General features: G+C 40.3%; 2 protein-coding genes across 3 annotated transcripts in view; one reads left to right on the top strand and one right to left on the bottom strand.

The window, feature by feature from the left end:
• The window catches only part of arhgap39 (Rho GTPase activating protein 39), a 74,253-nt gene extending 69,938 nt beyond the window's left edge, over window positions 1-4,315 (bottom strand). For both annotated transcript variants that reach the window (XM_086270226.1, XM_086270225.1), the window contains exon 1: window positions 4,130-4,315. In XM_086270226.1, coding sequence (XP_086126352.1) covers window positions 4,130-4,140 — 11 coding nt within the window. In that variant the 5' untranslated portion in view covers window positions 4,141-4,315. The remainder of the gene's footprint in view (window positions 1-4,129) is intronic.
• Window positions 4,316-9,145: 4,830 nt separating this feature from the next.
• Window positions 9,146-15,155, top strand: LOC147309878 (calreticulin-like). The gene is made up of 9 exons (XM_086270239.1): window positions 9,146-9,498; window positions 10,122-10,223; window positions 11,558-11,761; window positions 11,897-11,991; window positions 12,094-12,303; window positions 12,651-12,764; window positions 12,876-13,019; window positions 13,221-13,313; window positions 14,193-15,155. The coding sequence occupies exons 1-9, from the start codon at window positions 9,405-9,407 to the stop codon at window positions 14,379-14,381; spliced, it is 1,245 nt and encodes a 414-aa protein (XP_086126365.1). The 5' UTR covers window positions 9,146-9,404; the 3' UTR covers window positions 14,382-15,155.
• Window positions 15,156-15,393: the final 238 nt, after the last annotated feature.

Genomic DNA, 15,393 nt, shown 5'->3' with positions numbered 1-15,393 from the left:
AGGGATAATAGAGGATGCCGTAGCCACTGCTAGCTGCACAACCTTGATTCATTTAGAGCACAAGGGCAGTTATGCTAGGCTTCTTTTCACTGACTTCAGCTCAGCATTTAACACAAACACCCCTAGCAGACTGGGAACAAAACTAATCAACCTCCTCCTCCCATACTCCATCTGACTCTGGATTAAGGACTTCCTGAGAGTCCGCCCACAGTGAGTTAAAGAAGGGCCCAAACTTTACCCAACATTCAGCCTCAACATTGGCTTGCCATAGGGATGTGTGCCGACTCTCCTGCTGTACACTCTCTACACACCCGACTGCACCCCACTCACCCAAGCAACTCAATAGTGAATTTCACAGATGACATGACAGCGGTTGGACTCATCATGGGGGAAGATGAGTGTGCATACAGGGACAAGGTAGAGAAACTGGCATCATGGTGCAGCAGCAACGACCTTTTCCTCAACACCACAAAAACAAAAGAAATAATAGTGAACTTCAGGAGAAGCACATCTAATCGTCATATACATTAATGGGTACTGTGTGGAGAGGTTCTGACTTGAAGGTTCTGGGCTTGTGCCTGAGTGATGACCTAACCCAGAAAACCAACACCTGCGATGACCAAGAACCCACAGCAGCAGACAAGTATAGCACGCTTCAATATTTCCTGCATGACCAAGTGAACTTAACAACATCTAAAGAATAATTCAATCAAATATTCACAACACACATATGACAAGGCTGTTGCAATAATAAATAATAAACAATAAATGAACATTGTTACATCTTTACTAACCTGTGCAATACCCAACCTGTGTAACCAATACACAATGACTGAAGCACACACACACACACACACACACACACACACGCATGTATATATCTATTTATTTATATTTCTATACTGTTTCTACTGTGTTTATTTACTAGAAAGGTTTTTAATTTTGTATTTTTGTGAATAGTTAGATTGCTTTCTTTGCACTGAATGAGACTGCATATAATTTTGTTGCACTTTTGGCATATTGACGATAAAAAGACTTCTCGCTGCTTGTCTTCCTGTAAAAGTCATCACACACTGCTGGTGATAAACAGTATCCATTTCCAAGGTGGTGGTAAGATCTGTTAAAATCCAGGCCATAGAAAATAGTCACACACAACGGTTTACAAAGTGTGAGGCTACTGTAGTTATAATTAATTGAGTTATTACACTTTAAATAATTACTCAGAGAGGCAATTAGTCCAGCTGATTCAGTTACATTATCTTGTCCATGAGTGCTAACCACCGCACCACTGTACGGCTTCAGTATCTTGTAATTTGCTAAAATGTTGACAGTGGACACACAATCCCTCACCAGTAACATATCTGCTTGCTTTTTTCTGTAAAATATGCTAAATCAGACTTTTTTTATCTGCTTTTGGTGTCTTCAGCAGCATTAACTTTTCATGGTTATGTTTAGGCATTATTAACCACACTTTGGTTGTGGTGACAGAAGGATTGTGAGTCTGTAGTGAACAAGAGACAACATATTCACCACTACTCATACAACACTACTACACGTTTCATTCACCCAACGAAACACATTCATGCCTAAGCATATGCATGATTACACACCATCTTACACAAGGAAGACAAGGGATGGGAATTTGTAACAAGTTAGCAGTTACGATTCCATGATCAATATCACTTATTGATTCAATTCCTTATTGATTCTCATTGCGCTCTTAAAGACATCAATGGTCATCAGTGTTGGAGTCAAAAAAGTAATGGATTGCACAAAACACTTTTATTCAAAGTAAAGCAGTACATTACTTAATTACTCCCAGTAGAAAGTAATTCATTATTCAACTCGTTACGTTACATTGAGTTTCTCCATAACCCAATTACTAGTGAACAATTTAAACCTTTAGGTTACAGTTCCACACAGCAAAACAAACCCCCATCTTAATGAGCACACACATATGATCTTTCTCTTAGCGTTTAGGTATAAACACAAAGCCGACAAGACGAAGCAAAGATAAAAACCAGCCCAAAGAGTCTTCAAAGCGACGTCCACAGTGATTCTGCTTTAGAAACATGAAATGGTAGAAACGGAGGCTGCAGCCTGACTGTTCATCGCTGCTTTTGTTACCAGTTAAAGTTCAGGGTCTGGCTGCTGTGGTCGGTCAGCAGTCACTCAGCTTTAACATACCTCTGGGTTCTTGCTAGCTTAGTGTTAGCATGCTGTCTGTGCAGGCACTTGCAAAGAGGGAAAGTTGTGTTAGCACCATAACGCAGCCGTTTCTGTCTTGGATCCAGTTTGCACTTTACAACTGGGCTCTCATTCTATGCAGTAGAAATAAAAGTTCAGTCCATATCCCTGCTGTACACTGCTCTACTGCACACAAACTGAAATCAGCTGATTGTAGTGCAAGTGGAACCAATAAGCAGGATCAATAGGTAAGCAGACTAACAATTCCAAGGAAGTGAGCTGCTGGGAACACTGGCTCTCAAATCCCTACTTAAGAACTCAAGGAGTATGAGATCAATTTATCCACCTTCCAACTGGTAGACAACCCGCGCTACCACCTGAGCCACAGGTACCAGTTTAACTACAAGACTGCGGCAGCAATTCTTAGTTTGCATTACTTTTACTTCTTATCCTCAACCTTTAACTACACCATCCAATTGTCACTGGCTAATACAGCAAATAAAGCAGATATGTGAGTTTTCTTTTGACTTGGTTCTCTAAAGTAATATATGAAACATAAAAACTCACACAATCAGGGTGGCGAGAAGAAGGTGGTGTAAAGCGGGCTAAGATTCTGATGCTTTTGATCCAAACAACAAGAACAACTGCATTTGAGTCCAGAACTACTTATCTCAAACCTTTCAATTATTACTGTACCCGTGAATCCAGATTTGTTTAAAATGACCTTTTTTGAACAAATCAATAATCTGAATGGACTGACCTGCAGTAATGATTTGCATGAGGCTAAATGACCCCTGGATATTCCCAGCCTTCATTTATTAACACACCCACATGAGCTTGTTAAGTTCTGGGGACAAACTGCCACGATGTGATCCACACCCTGACTTTCAAGGCAATCAGCGTGATAAAAACACATCCATATTTTTGATGTTGGCAGCTGAAGAACACCGGCCTGGGAGGCTGGATTCACGTCGACTCTACACTATTCAAATTCAGCCTGTTTTGTTTATATCAGGAAAGACAGATTTACATGAACAGCATAAGAACCTGTTCGGCCTCATTAAAGAAAATACTATTAAATAGGCGCATGGAGGAAACAGGAGGATTTGCACATACACCAAACAAGTCCTGATCCAGCTGGATTTCTGTCGTTAATTTCCCACCTCCCTGCACTGATCATGGCGAACAGAGGGGTGCGATTTTCCTCAATGTGGTTAATTCATTATAGGAACACCGAACCTCCCACGCAGAACTACTAAATGAGAAAAAGCTGTTCACGCCTGTGTTATAAAAAACATTGATGTGTTGGGATTTGGCGGAATTTGGTGTTGCGGTTTCTCTACGCTCGAGAGTTAACCACTCATTAACTGAGCTGAGAAACTATTTTGTTTGTTTGTTGTTCTTCATAATTATAGTGAATAAGGAGACATATGTAGATCTGACTGTGATTGGGCCATGCACCTCTAATTCTAGTGCCGCGCCATGGGAGTCGCCTCGATCCATCACAAGGACGAGATGCTGCAAAGGAGGATTTCTCTATTCGAGCCTCCTCTCGAAGTGATAAGGTGCATTTCCTGTCAGCATCTACTTATGAAAGCAGGTTAGCAGCATTCCAGCAAAGAGATGGGAATTTAGACCGACAGGTGCAACAGCATCTAGCCTCCACGCATCGCTCCTTCCACGCTGACAAATATCCAGATACAACCACCCCGGCGAATAACTAACAACCGAGGGAGATGACAGGGAAAGACACTAAATTCGCACATATGTTCTGCGTGGAAATCCTTGAATCGTGGGAGCGAATACGTGGCGAACTAGCTAGTAAGCACAGCCACCAAGCGAACCGCGGCTGCTAGTCTCATCTCTGGGCTGGCTGCCTCCCTTGGTTCGTGCTCGTTTTTCCCCTCAACAAGCAAAACAGTGCGAGTGTTGCTGGACTTACCTCTCGGCCATTTTCCCGACGGTTTTTAAAATCCGTTCAAGATAAATCCCACAACATCTCCCATGTTGCCTAAATTGCGGTTACCGTCACCGAGTCGGTCATCCGTTCCAGACTTCTATCAAGCCGCCAAAATTAAGGTACAACACATCCGACCATTACTTTCAGCATAAAAGCTTCTCGCCAACGATGTAGGGTCCCAGTGACTGGAGAAACGTTTTATGCAGTTGGGAAGTCCACCGTCAACAAGCACTATACTGCAGCCTGGGTGATCTTATGTCAGCTGTTGTAACATGACAGCAGTTTACTACACTGTTATCCCACAATACGAAGCTCATGTAAAATCACAACCAGAAAATTTGAACGGCAAGATCTCAAGTTTTACCGAGGGACATCTGGAAACCGTCCCTAATGACACACCTATCAACAAAAGCACAAGAGGAAAAATATATATAAAATTTCTGATAGCATCTGCTGTGGGCTTCTTTTTAGTACCACAATGCTTTCCACAGCTTTATGTGGAGGGGAGGCAGGTCTACTGTGTGCCTCCTAAAGTCCACGATCATCTCCTTTGTCTTTGTGGTGTTTCACCGACCTGAGGAATATTTACAGATGCAAATGATCAACACACCCATCAAAAGCAGTTCATCATAATCACTCACTGATCTGAAATCAATGTCAAATATGCCTGTCTAGACATATACTGACAGTAGGTTATTATTAGGTACTATTTGGACCGTTAAAGTGCTGAACTAAATCCTGTACTTACAAGAGAACCTCTGGTGGATGCCTTAGACTAGGTTTAAAATTGGGTTTAAGGCTGGCTGACAATTGAGATTGTTTTTTTATGGTTTTGTGACCAGTTTTTATTGTTGCAGTTGTGCTAGCAGGATAAGAAATGTATTTGGTGTCTTCACAAAGACAGCGGGCATCTATCTGTGCATGCCGTTTTAACCCTAAGTGGACATTCAGAGCATTTGCTGCCTAGACCTGCTTCCTAGATTTTTCCATTGTAAAGAGTTTCTATGCTCCTGTTAACACATCAACATTTGCTCATTTGGTTTATTTTATTTCATGTTATTATTAGAGAGGATAATATGTTGTAGAGGAAAGGGGGTGAGAGCCAGGTTGTAGAAAGACAGGAGAAAGTGGCAGAGGAATATAAAAGGGTCAGAAAGACGAGAGTGGCAAAAGTCTAGGATGTAACTGTTGCATCTGCAACAGAACACACAAAGAGAAACACACAACAACTGAACAAAACAAAGTTGGGTACACAAACAAACATACAATTTTGCTGTGATTTGTGTGTGTGCATATGTGGGAAAGAGTGAGAATGTGTGTGTCTTTGTATGAGCGTTCGTCATGAAACGTACTTGAGGATGAGAGACTGGAACAAGGCCCCCAAGGAGCTAGAGGCAGACGGCCCCAGACCCAATAGATCTGGGGTGTCTGCAGCCCTTTTTGCCTCTGCTCTTCACCGCCTCTTCTTCTTTAAAATATTCAAAATTGTTTTGGGTCTGCATCCATCACTTCTTTTACCCTCCCAAAAATGGGCATGATGAAAGCTGATTGTTTAAACCACATTATCAGTTTCAGGTGAATGTGGATGAAATGTCTCTGAGAAGCCTGAAAACAGAACATTGTCCCTCATGCTGCGGGCCTGAAGCACAACAGTTTTCTTCTGAGAGCCAGGTCATTCATTCAGTGAAGGATTTCACCAACTCTCTGAGGGCCACGTTTTCAGCAACGGGTGTTTCCACCTGCTGCTGGCTGAACTCCTCAGACTCATGCAGCGCTAGAAAGTCTTTATGAAGGAGTTCCCGCGAGGCATGTTTTAAAGCTGGAAAGTTTTTGCATCTATGTACATCATATCACTGCTGTGTGGAGAAACCGGTTCCAACAGAGTTTTCGGGGCGGTTTCATTTCAAGGATGGCATTCCTTTGCTGCCTAACAATTTATAGTTAGAATGATTTTTTCCTTTCATGCACAACCCCCATGCACACAACTAACCTCCACCCACTCTGCCTCCAACTACGCCCGAGCCAAACCAGGGTTTGATGGACCAGGGTCTCTGTGTGGCCTGGGTCCACCAGGCTACGGTGGACCCAGGCCCTTGGAACCTTACTGGTATGCAGGTACATCCCTCTCAAGCTAAGGGAGAGTGTTGTAGGGCCGGGAACATGGAGCACCTGTCCCATCTTCATCCGCAGGCATTTTTTTTTTTTTTTGGGTATACCATCTCTAACCTCTGGGACCTGTGGAGAAACAGAAGAGAGAGTAGGATTAGATGGATCTGCCGGCCACTACTGCAGCGGATCACAGGGATGATCCACCATCATCTGGGCTAGCACCTCCACCGGTAATGCCGTCCACCAGTCTGTAATCACACAGACCGGGTTTTAGACAACACTTTAGCATGAAGTGGCAGAGAGCTGTGATAATGACAGTTTATTTATTTTTACAAAAACATTTGACAAAAATTGTCCTCAGGAGTTTTCAATTTCCACAGGCCACAGCGTCTGGCTTTCTCGGCTGGCCCCACCCCTGCATCCTGCTTACAGCACCCTTCACCAGGTCCATGCCAACGTGCGTCTACTCACAAAAGGGAAGGCATGATTAGATTATGAGGGTCAGCTGTGTGGGTCAGCCTTCCCTGACACCACACCCTGCTCCACCCATCCCCTACAGCTAAGCCACAAACCACAACCCGCCACACTTAGCTAATTTAAAGGCAAATCTCCAATCTTCCTTTTATCTCTAAAATTCTTGAAAGAATAGTTGTAAAACAGCTAAAAAACCATTTGCAGATAAATAATTTATTTGAAGCATTTCAGTCCTGTTTCAGAACTCATCACAGTACAGAAACAGCGATAGTGAAGGTTAATAATGGCTCATGTCTAGGGAGGCCTGCTGGACCTCAGTGCGATACTGCATACAGGTGAACACAATATTTTGTTACAGGGATTAGAGCATGTCGTAGGAATTAAAGGTGCAGTAGCTTCGGTCATAGCTAATAGACTCCAATATATCCATGTACATGGGAAGTTGTCTTCATGCACAAAGGATAATTATCAGTTCCACACGATTCCATGCTTGGACTAATTCTGTTTACATTATACATGCTTCCCTTAGGTAGTATCATTCGAAGGCACACAATACATTTTCATTGCTATGTAGTTGACACCCAGCTTAATCTATCCATGAAGCCGATTAGTTAAACTGCAGAAATGTCTTAAAGACATAAAGAGCTGGATCACCTGTAATAAATCTTAGAAACATGGTGTCTGATCATACGTATTCTGGATGGCATTACCTTGGCCTTCAGTAACACTGTGAGAATTCTTGTATTCATTTCTCACCATGATATGTCCTTTAATGTGCATATTAGGTAAATATGAAGGACTGATTTCTTGTATTTGCACAAGAGCTCTAAAATCAGAAACATCCTGTCTCAGATGCTGAAAAGCCAGTTCATGCATTTACTACTTATAGGCTGGACTATTGTAATTTGTTATTATTGGGCTGTCCTAAAAACTTTTGGAAAAGCCTTCAGTTCAATTAAAATGGTACAATGTTGAATCAGCTAAAGGCTGCTGCAAAATGCTTTAAAGTATAAAGGACATTTAAAATGAAAATTTCAAATTATAAATGAATTGAATTGAACTTTATTAGCTCCACACTCAACTACAAAAATGCATGTGCTCCCTGTGGCAAAAACATTCACACTTTTCCTTACTCATCCCTTCTGATAACACTGACCTGGTATTATTCTGCGTCTATTATGTGATACACTGATAATGGGTCTTTCTGGTTTTTGTAGAGTCAGCCTAAAACTATAAAGGTAACCAGTGTATTATTATTTAGCTTGTCTGTTTTCAGTCTTCCCATTATTTGTTTATTATTATATTTATTATTCATTCTTTTATGATTTCTTTTATTCCTTTCAAAATGTATGAAATTATGATCACAGAAAGGTCCCTTTAGCATTTGGTCCAGCATCTAGAAAGCATCACATTGGTCGAGTTTTTCACCATGACAGTGATCCCAAATACACTGACAATGGGTTAGGTTTAGAGTTAGGGTTACACCTGGGTAAATGCAACATTGATTTGCTTTACCACAGCCCAGACCTTATAATTACTTAAGCAGTTTTGGGCTATCTTGACAGAGAACAGGACAAAAGACAGCCAACATCCAAAGAAGATCTTTGGAATGTCCTTCAAGAAGCTTCAAGAGAACTATTCCTGAAGACTATTTCAAGAAATTACAAGAAAGAAAAGTTTTCTACAGTCATTGGTCTGTATTTTGAAATCTTCCATCCTGGCAGCAGTGTAAGGTGAGCGGTTCTCAGACGTAGATATCTCCACTTTCTGGGATTTAAATAAAGCTGCTAGGGCAAAATATGGATCACAAGTAGTTTCTCGTCATATCTTCGTTTTTCCTTTATGATACATGATCCAAGTGGTTTCGGCTCGAGACAGGTGGAAAAAACAACACTTTTTTCTTAAGTAACAGAGACTGTCCACTGTTGGGCACCATGATACCGCCCAGGGTAGCAAATCGATCACGTGACTGAAAACTATGACTATGGCAACTATTCCCGATTTTCCTAGCAAATGTGGGACAAAAGAGATGATGGGTGGCTCAAGATCACACAGTATTGTAGTTATGGGTTTAATGGGAGGCTAGACTACCCTGCAGCACTGCAGGTAAACTAAAGCTGATCGGTGGTGTAGTAAGGAAAATGTCGGCTTGTTATTTATATTACAGAAAAGCCAGCGGGAGAGTGGAATATGTAAACAAATTTAATTAACCTGAACGACACCGGCATCACCCCGTGCTTAGTGATGGGTGTAACCGGTCTCGTGCCTGCTGATCACTGCACAGGGCACACAGACGGAGGCCTTTAAAGCCTGCTTTGAACTCGCTCGTAGCTTCTTCCAAAACAACTGTTAATCATTCATAAGTCAAATATATTTTCATAACGTAACCGACGTTTTAAGCCTTCCTTCTTCCATCGGACACCCACATTTTCATTTTCATCGTCCCTGGCTAAAAACTGCAGGAAAGCAGGCGCCTCCTCCGATCTCCTTCCGATCGAACACGAGCATTCCCGAAAAATAAACCGTGGTCTGTTTCCATTGGTGAAACGCTCGTCCAATGAACCAGGGCCATCTGTGTGGGATTCAACGCTGTTAGATTTCTCAGCTTACGTTTCCTTCATCGGACTTTCAATCTCATCGTTTCACCACCTGCTACCAGACTGCAGCTAGCATCATGAAGTTTCCGGTGGTAATTACTGTAGTTTTGGCATCGTTAGCGCTAACTATCGACGCTACGGTTTACTTCAAGGAACAGTTTCTGGATGGAGGTAGAACACAGTCCATTTCATATCTGCTTGTCTTACACGAATGATTGCATTAAAAAAAAAAAGTCAACGTCTTCACGGCAGTTCACATTAAATCTCTTATTTGGTAATTTAATTAAAGACAACTTAATATATGTTCCTGGAATTTTTAAGGTAACTTACTCTATAAATTGAACCCATTGGTATAGATGAGTGGCTGGCTGAAAATAATAGCGTAATACATTAGTAAAGCATACGCTCCAATGTTATTTTTTAAGTTAAATGTGTCTAAATGTCGTCTAGTACTGGGTTAAGGGCGCAGCTATTTTCTATTTTCCTATGTTAGTCAAACCATGCAGAACCGTGCTGGAACCTTTATGGGTAAAAGCATTTGGATAAAATATTTGGAGCCCCTTAATTTTTTTTAAACAGAAAAACTCTAAACCCTGTCACTGCATATAGGAGTTCATTTATATAATCTCAAAGTTTTTCACTTTTATCATCATGTTGAGTAATTGCATTTGGAGTCCTCAGTAGGTTTGTGGAACAAGCAGTGTAATAAATGTGCATGGTGGCTTGGTGTTAATGTAACCAGAATCAGAGGAATTACAGTGAGTAACCAGTGGGGTTGCATTAATGTGTTTCAGATGGATGGAAGAGCCGTTGGGTCGAGTCGAAACATAAATCAGATTATGGACAGTGGAAACTGAGTGCTGGAAACTTTTATGGGGATGCTGAAGCTGATAAAGGTACGAATACTATGTTGTGTTAGAAACACAACTGATACGGCTTAATTTGTTAAAATTGTGTTATTTGCATAGACCAAGAGTTGGTGTCTTATCATGCAAATGCAGCTAACACAGGTTTGCCAATGTAAATGTGAGCACAGGGTCAGACAGATTATACTCAGGACTGGAATATCCTGCAAAGAGCCTCCAGTGCTCTCATGGCCTTTGATACTCCAATTCCAAACCTATTTTAAATTTGGATACTCAAAAACAAAAAAAAAGATTTGTACTATCAGTAATCTTCCCATTTGGTAACCTTAGATTAGTTTTCCCCATTCCAAATTTCTATTACACTGATAAAATAGTTAATATTGGGCTTTAATTACAGATGGAAGAATTATAAATATGACTGATAGTCATAGAGTGCATGGATGTAAACACAGTGCTCTGACCCAATGCAAAAGTACCCTTTTTTGTCCAGAGAATTTTCCCTGTCACTGTCTTGGCTCTTTGAAACCAGAAGTCCTGAGCAGGCTGCAAATCTGACTAAAAGTATGGGACATTTATATAGCGCAGCCCCATCATCAACTTTTTGGGTACTATTGGAAACCATGATTGTACAGAAGAGGATTAGGGCCACTGGGAAAAAAATTGGGCAAGTCTTTTTTTTCCTCTTCTTTTTTTCTGAGAAAAAAAGTCTGAATTCTGAGATTAAACTTAGAATTCTGAGAAATTCTGACTTTTTCATCAGAATTATTTTTCTTAGAATTCTGAGATTAAAGTCAGAATTTTCTCAGAATTCTGACTTTTTAATCAGAATTCTGGAAAAGAAGAAAAAAAAATGTGCCCACTTTTTATTTTAGTGGCCTAATCCTCTTCCGATACAAAATAAAGACAGTTTTATTTCAGATTTTAGAATCTCTGACATTGTTGAAGTGAAACATTGAACCACAAAATTCTGTTAGTGCAAAAGAAGAATAGAATTAAGAAATTTAGGGTGTCAAAAATGTGGCCCGTGGGTGAGAATCAGCTTGTCAGGGGTCTGTTTGTTTGACTGGATGGGTCTTGAACATGTGAAAAATCCCTAATTATTCAATGGTTTTCATTCTAGTGCAGTTCCTACTATTCAAGATGTAGTTTCAGAATACCAGCATTAGTGCATACGATTATAGAAACAGACATATTACTTTTATTTTTCTTAAGGCATTTCAGGCTGCTCAGTGTTCATATGGATATTTTAAGAATATACTTCTTTACATGCCTTTACTGAAATTAGAAAGAGTTGTGCATTTATATTCAGTCTATATTGGTAGTAATAATAATAATAATAATAATCACTTTTGTGCTCATTCTAGGTATCCGGACCAGCCAGGATGCCCACTTTTATGCCCTGTCAGCCCACTTTGAGCCATTTAGCAATGAGGGAAAGCCCCTGGTCATCCAGTTCACTGTCAAGCATGAGCAGAAGATAGACTGTGGAGGTGGTTACATCAAGCTCTTCCCCGATGAGCTTGACCAGAGTGACATGCATGGAGACTCCCAGTATTACATCATGTTTGGTGAGTCTTGGAGAGACACTGAAGCCTGAAACCAGAACATGATGTTTTTCCATCTGACTTTGAGCTGTTCGAAATGACGTCCTTCTTTTGTAATCATGGTATATAATCATATCATAATGTGGCCTGTGTACACAGGGCCTGACATTTGTGGATACAGCACAAAAAAGGTTCATGTGATAATTAACTACAAGGGTCAGAACCATCTTATCAAGAAAGACATCAAATGCAAGGTAGCTATGCACCAAGACTGTTAAATAATTTCCCTTTTTAAATTTTGTAAACCATGAATCTGTTAGAGATTTCCCATAAATTCTCTCCATGTCATCCTTCAGGATGATGAGCTGACCCACTTGTACACACTGATTGTGAATCCAGACCAGACATATGAGGTGAAGATCGACAATGAGAAGGTAGAGTCTGGCTCCTTTGACGACGACTGGGACATGCTGCCCTTAAAGAAGATCAAGGACCCTGAAGCTAAGAAGCCAAGCGACTGGGATGACAGGGCTAAGATTGACGATCCCAGTGACACAAAGCCTGAAGTAACATGACTTAAAATGATTTTAGATTACTTGCAATAAAGCTATACAGATGTTCTGAGATTAAAGTCCCAAATTTACAATAAAATCTTGAACATGGTGTTAATGACGTTGAGCATTTTCTTATTGTTCAATTTTGTTGTAATGCATAATTTCATTAGGCCATCCACTGCAGCCAGAATACACTGAATAGTGCCAATTGTGGGTTGATAATGTTGATCCAGTCTTACATTAATGTTGCCATTCCTTGTTTTTCTTGGAACAGCCAGGATGGAGCTATTTGTACTCTTGGACAAGTCCTGTTTTGATTGGCATCTCTGATTGGTAACTTCAGTGCTGCTGTCTTCCAGGACTGGGACAAGCCAGAGACGATCCCTGACCCTGATGCCAAGAAGCCTGATGACTGGGACGAGGACATGGATGGAGAGTGGGAGCCCCCCATGATCGCCAATCCAGAGTATAAAGTATGGGCTGCATTGCTTGAGGTTTACCGAAAAAGTGAAGAATTTCTATTGGAGGTCTTTTTACTAGTATAAAGGGAAGAAAATGTAACTTATTCTCTAATACCTTTGTAGGGGGAATGGAAACCCAAACAAATTGACAACCCTGACTACAAGGGAACATGGGTCCACCCTGAGATAGACAACCCAGAGTACACTCAGGATGCTACTATGTATAAATTTAACAACATTGGAGTCCTGGGCCTGGATCTGTGGCAGGTAATTATGCTACACTACTCCCCCATTAGGGTCTGTTATAAATAAAATGTTACAAAACAGTTTCTTTCATGTAAAAATGAAACTACATTGCGGTTTATTTATTTCAAGACAAATAAATTTATAATGTATCTGTATGTCACGACAATATAATATTGCATTGTTTATTTTGTTTGTTTGTTTTGTTTGTTTTTTCATTGAAAGGTCAAATCTGGAACCATTTTTGACAACTTTCTGATTACCGACGATGTGAAAGAGGCAGAGGAATTTGGAAAGGAAACCTGGGGAAAAACCAAGGTAGGACTGTTTAGATGTAAATGGTCTAATGGGGGGTTTCAATTTAAAACCCTCTGTCAGAATACAGCCTGAAATCAGTTCTAGTCAGAATTAAGGGCAACACAATAAATAGACCATGCATATGTAGCTTTACAGAGTTGATCAGACATTTTCCAAAGAAAGAAGATAACTTCTCAACAGCTTTCATGTAGTCTGTAATGTTTCCACAGCTCACAGCTGATCCGGATAAGTGGTTTGGGGCATGTAAACAAGCAATAAAACTATCACATGTGAGCAGTTCTCTAGGTATTTAAACAGGGAAGATGGTACTTCTTGTAGCTTAAGCAACATTAACTATAAGGCCACTTCAACTCTTGAGCAGCTTATTGCAAATTGATTCTTTGAGCAACTTTTGAAATTCCATATTGGCAGTACAGGTTGAGTTTCTTCACCTAATAAGTTTGTCAGTATTATACCATCTAACATTTAATGGTTGGCACATTATTCATGATCATGATGATTGTTTTCTAGGTCCAAATGATTACTGGTTCTCATTTGGGGAAGAAATAGTTTTAGTTCCATAATTTATTATGGAACAAAGAGTTTTGGTCTAGCTTGTTATTTTGATGTTTGTTTTGTGCACCTTGTTTGTTTACATTTTTTGTGCTTGTTTTTTTATTGAGAACTCGTGGTTCTCAGTCAAACTTGGTGTACTTAACATAAAAAGGACCCGAACTAAAAGTTTGGCAGGTGATAAAACAAAAGGATTTTAAGGAAGACAAAGAATGTAGCTTTTAGGTTCAGCATTGGTTCACACTGCAGGTGACAGTTCACCTACTCCCCTATTGTGGATTCACTTTCCATTATGTTAAACATTAACACTGTTCTTCACCTGCCTAGGGACCAGAGAAGAAAATGAAGGATGAGCAGGAAGATATGGAAAGGAAACTGAGGGAGGAAGAGGAGAAGGAGAAGAACAAGGAGGACGCTGAAGGTGATGATGAGGATGACAAAGAGGATGATGAGAAGTCAGATGATGATGCTGGGATAGAAGAGGACAATAATGGCAAACCAAAGGACGAGTTGTAACGGTGTGAGGTGTGTGTGTGTGTGTGTGTGTGTTCCTCAGGTTCAAATGACAGACACAGAAAATGGGCTGATGCCATCTGGACTGTAGCTTTTCATATAGCAGCCTTTTATTCCGGTGGGATGTTTGAGGGATGGGATTTTTTTCTTGATTCCCATGCATTTTTCTCTCCAAACCATCAAATAGGAGAAGGGTTTGTTTATGCTTGTGTTTGGTATATACGTGGATTTTCTGATTTAATGTGATTTTTTTCTTTTCTTTTTTTCCCCTTTGGAAATCCCATAACTTGAGCGTCTGTGATGTCTGGTTGTGCACTTTGATCTCTATCATACCATGATGCACTGTTTGTTTTCTGAGGTGATCCTTTCGTAAATTATTCAAATATTATATTTGTTTGTGGACATGACAGTTCACAACGTTTTTGAGTTTGTTCATAAGTCCTCTGTGTGATATGTGTGTGCGTGCGCGTGTGTGCATTCCCAATGTTTTGATTGAGTATCTTTACTTTGTGAACACAGTTTTGAGTTAATAAATTGAAGCTTCTCAACTTTGCTGTTTTTCATTACTTTCAGTCGTTGATCTCTGTTGCCTGCCTAACTTTGGCGGTTTCTTTCACACTGAGTGATTTTAATCTGTGTATACAGCAAGAGACATGAGAAGTGCAAGTATTAAAGTATTTGTGTGTTATTTATGTGGCATGCTCATTTCAGAAGCTGGAAAACAAATTAAGTCACCCACTCCCAGTACTTTTATAAATCATTGACCAAACAAAGTCTAATTTGCCATTCACCATGCATCCTTTTTAAAAAAAAAAAAAATTATTATTTTTTGTTTTGCATATTTGTATAGCTCATTTATTGTGACGCACTGGGCTGCAGCTTGCTTCAGTTGATGTCGCTGATTACATTTGAACATTTTAAATGTTTCATTCAGCGTGATCAGCTGACTGAGTTTGACAGGCGAGCTTTGAATAGACAAAAACCAAATAGTTGCATTGATAGCTCTAATCCCTGG

This window comes from Aulonocara sp. 'chitande type north' Nkhata Bay, linkage group LG17 (genome assembly GCF_057382095.1).
Source record: "Aulonocara sp. 'chitande type north' Nkhata Bay isolate Kocher_YH1m ecotype deep benthic linkage group LG17, A_spYH_male_GT1.1, whole genome shotgun sequence".
Classification (NCBI taxonomy): domain Eukaryota; kingdom Metazoa; phylum Chordata; class Actinopteri; order Cichliformes; family Cichlidae; genus Aulonocara; species Aulonocara sp. 'chitande type north' Nkhata Bay.
This window is presented reverse-complemented; position numbering and strand designations above follow the sequence as displayed.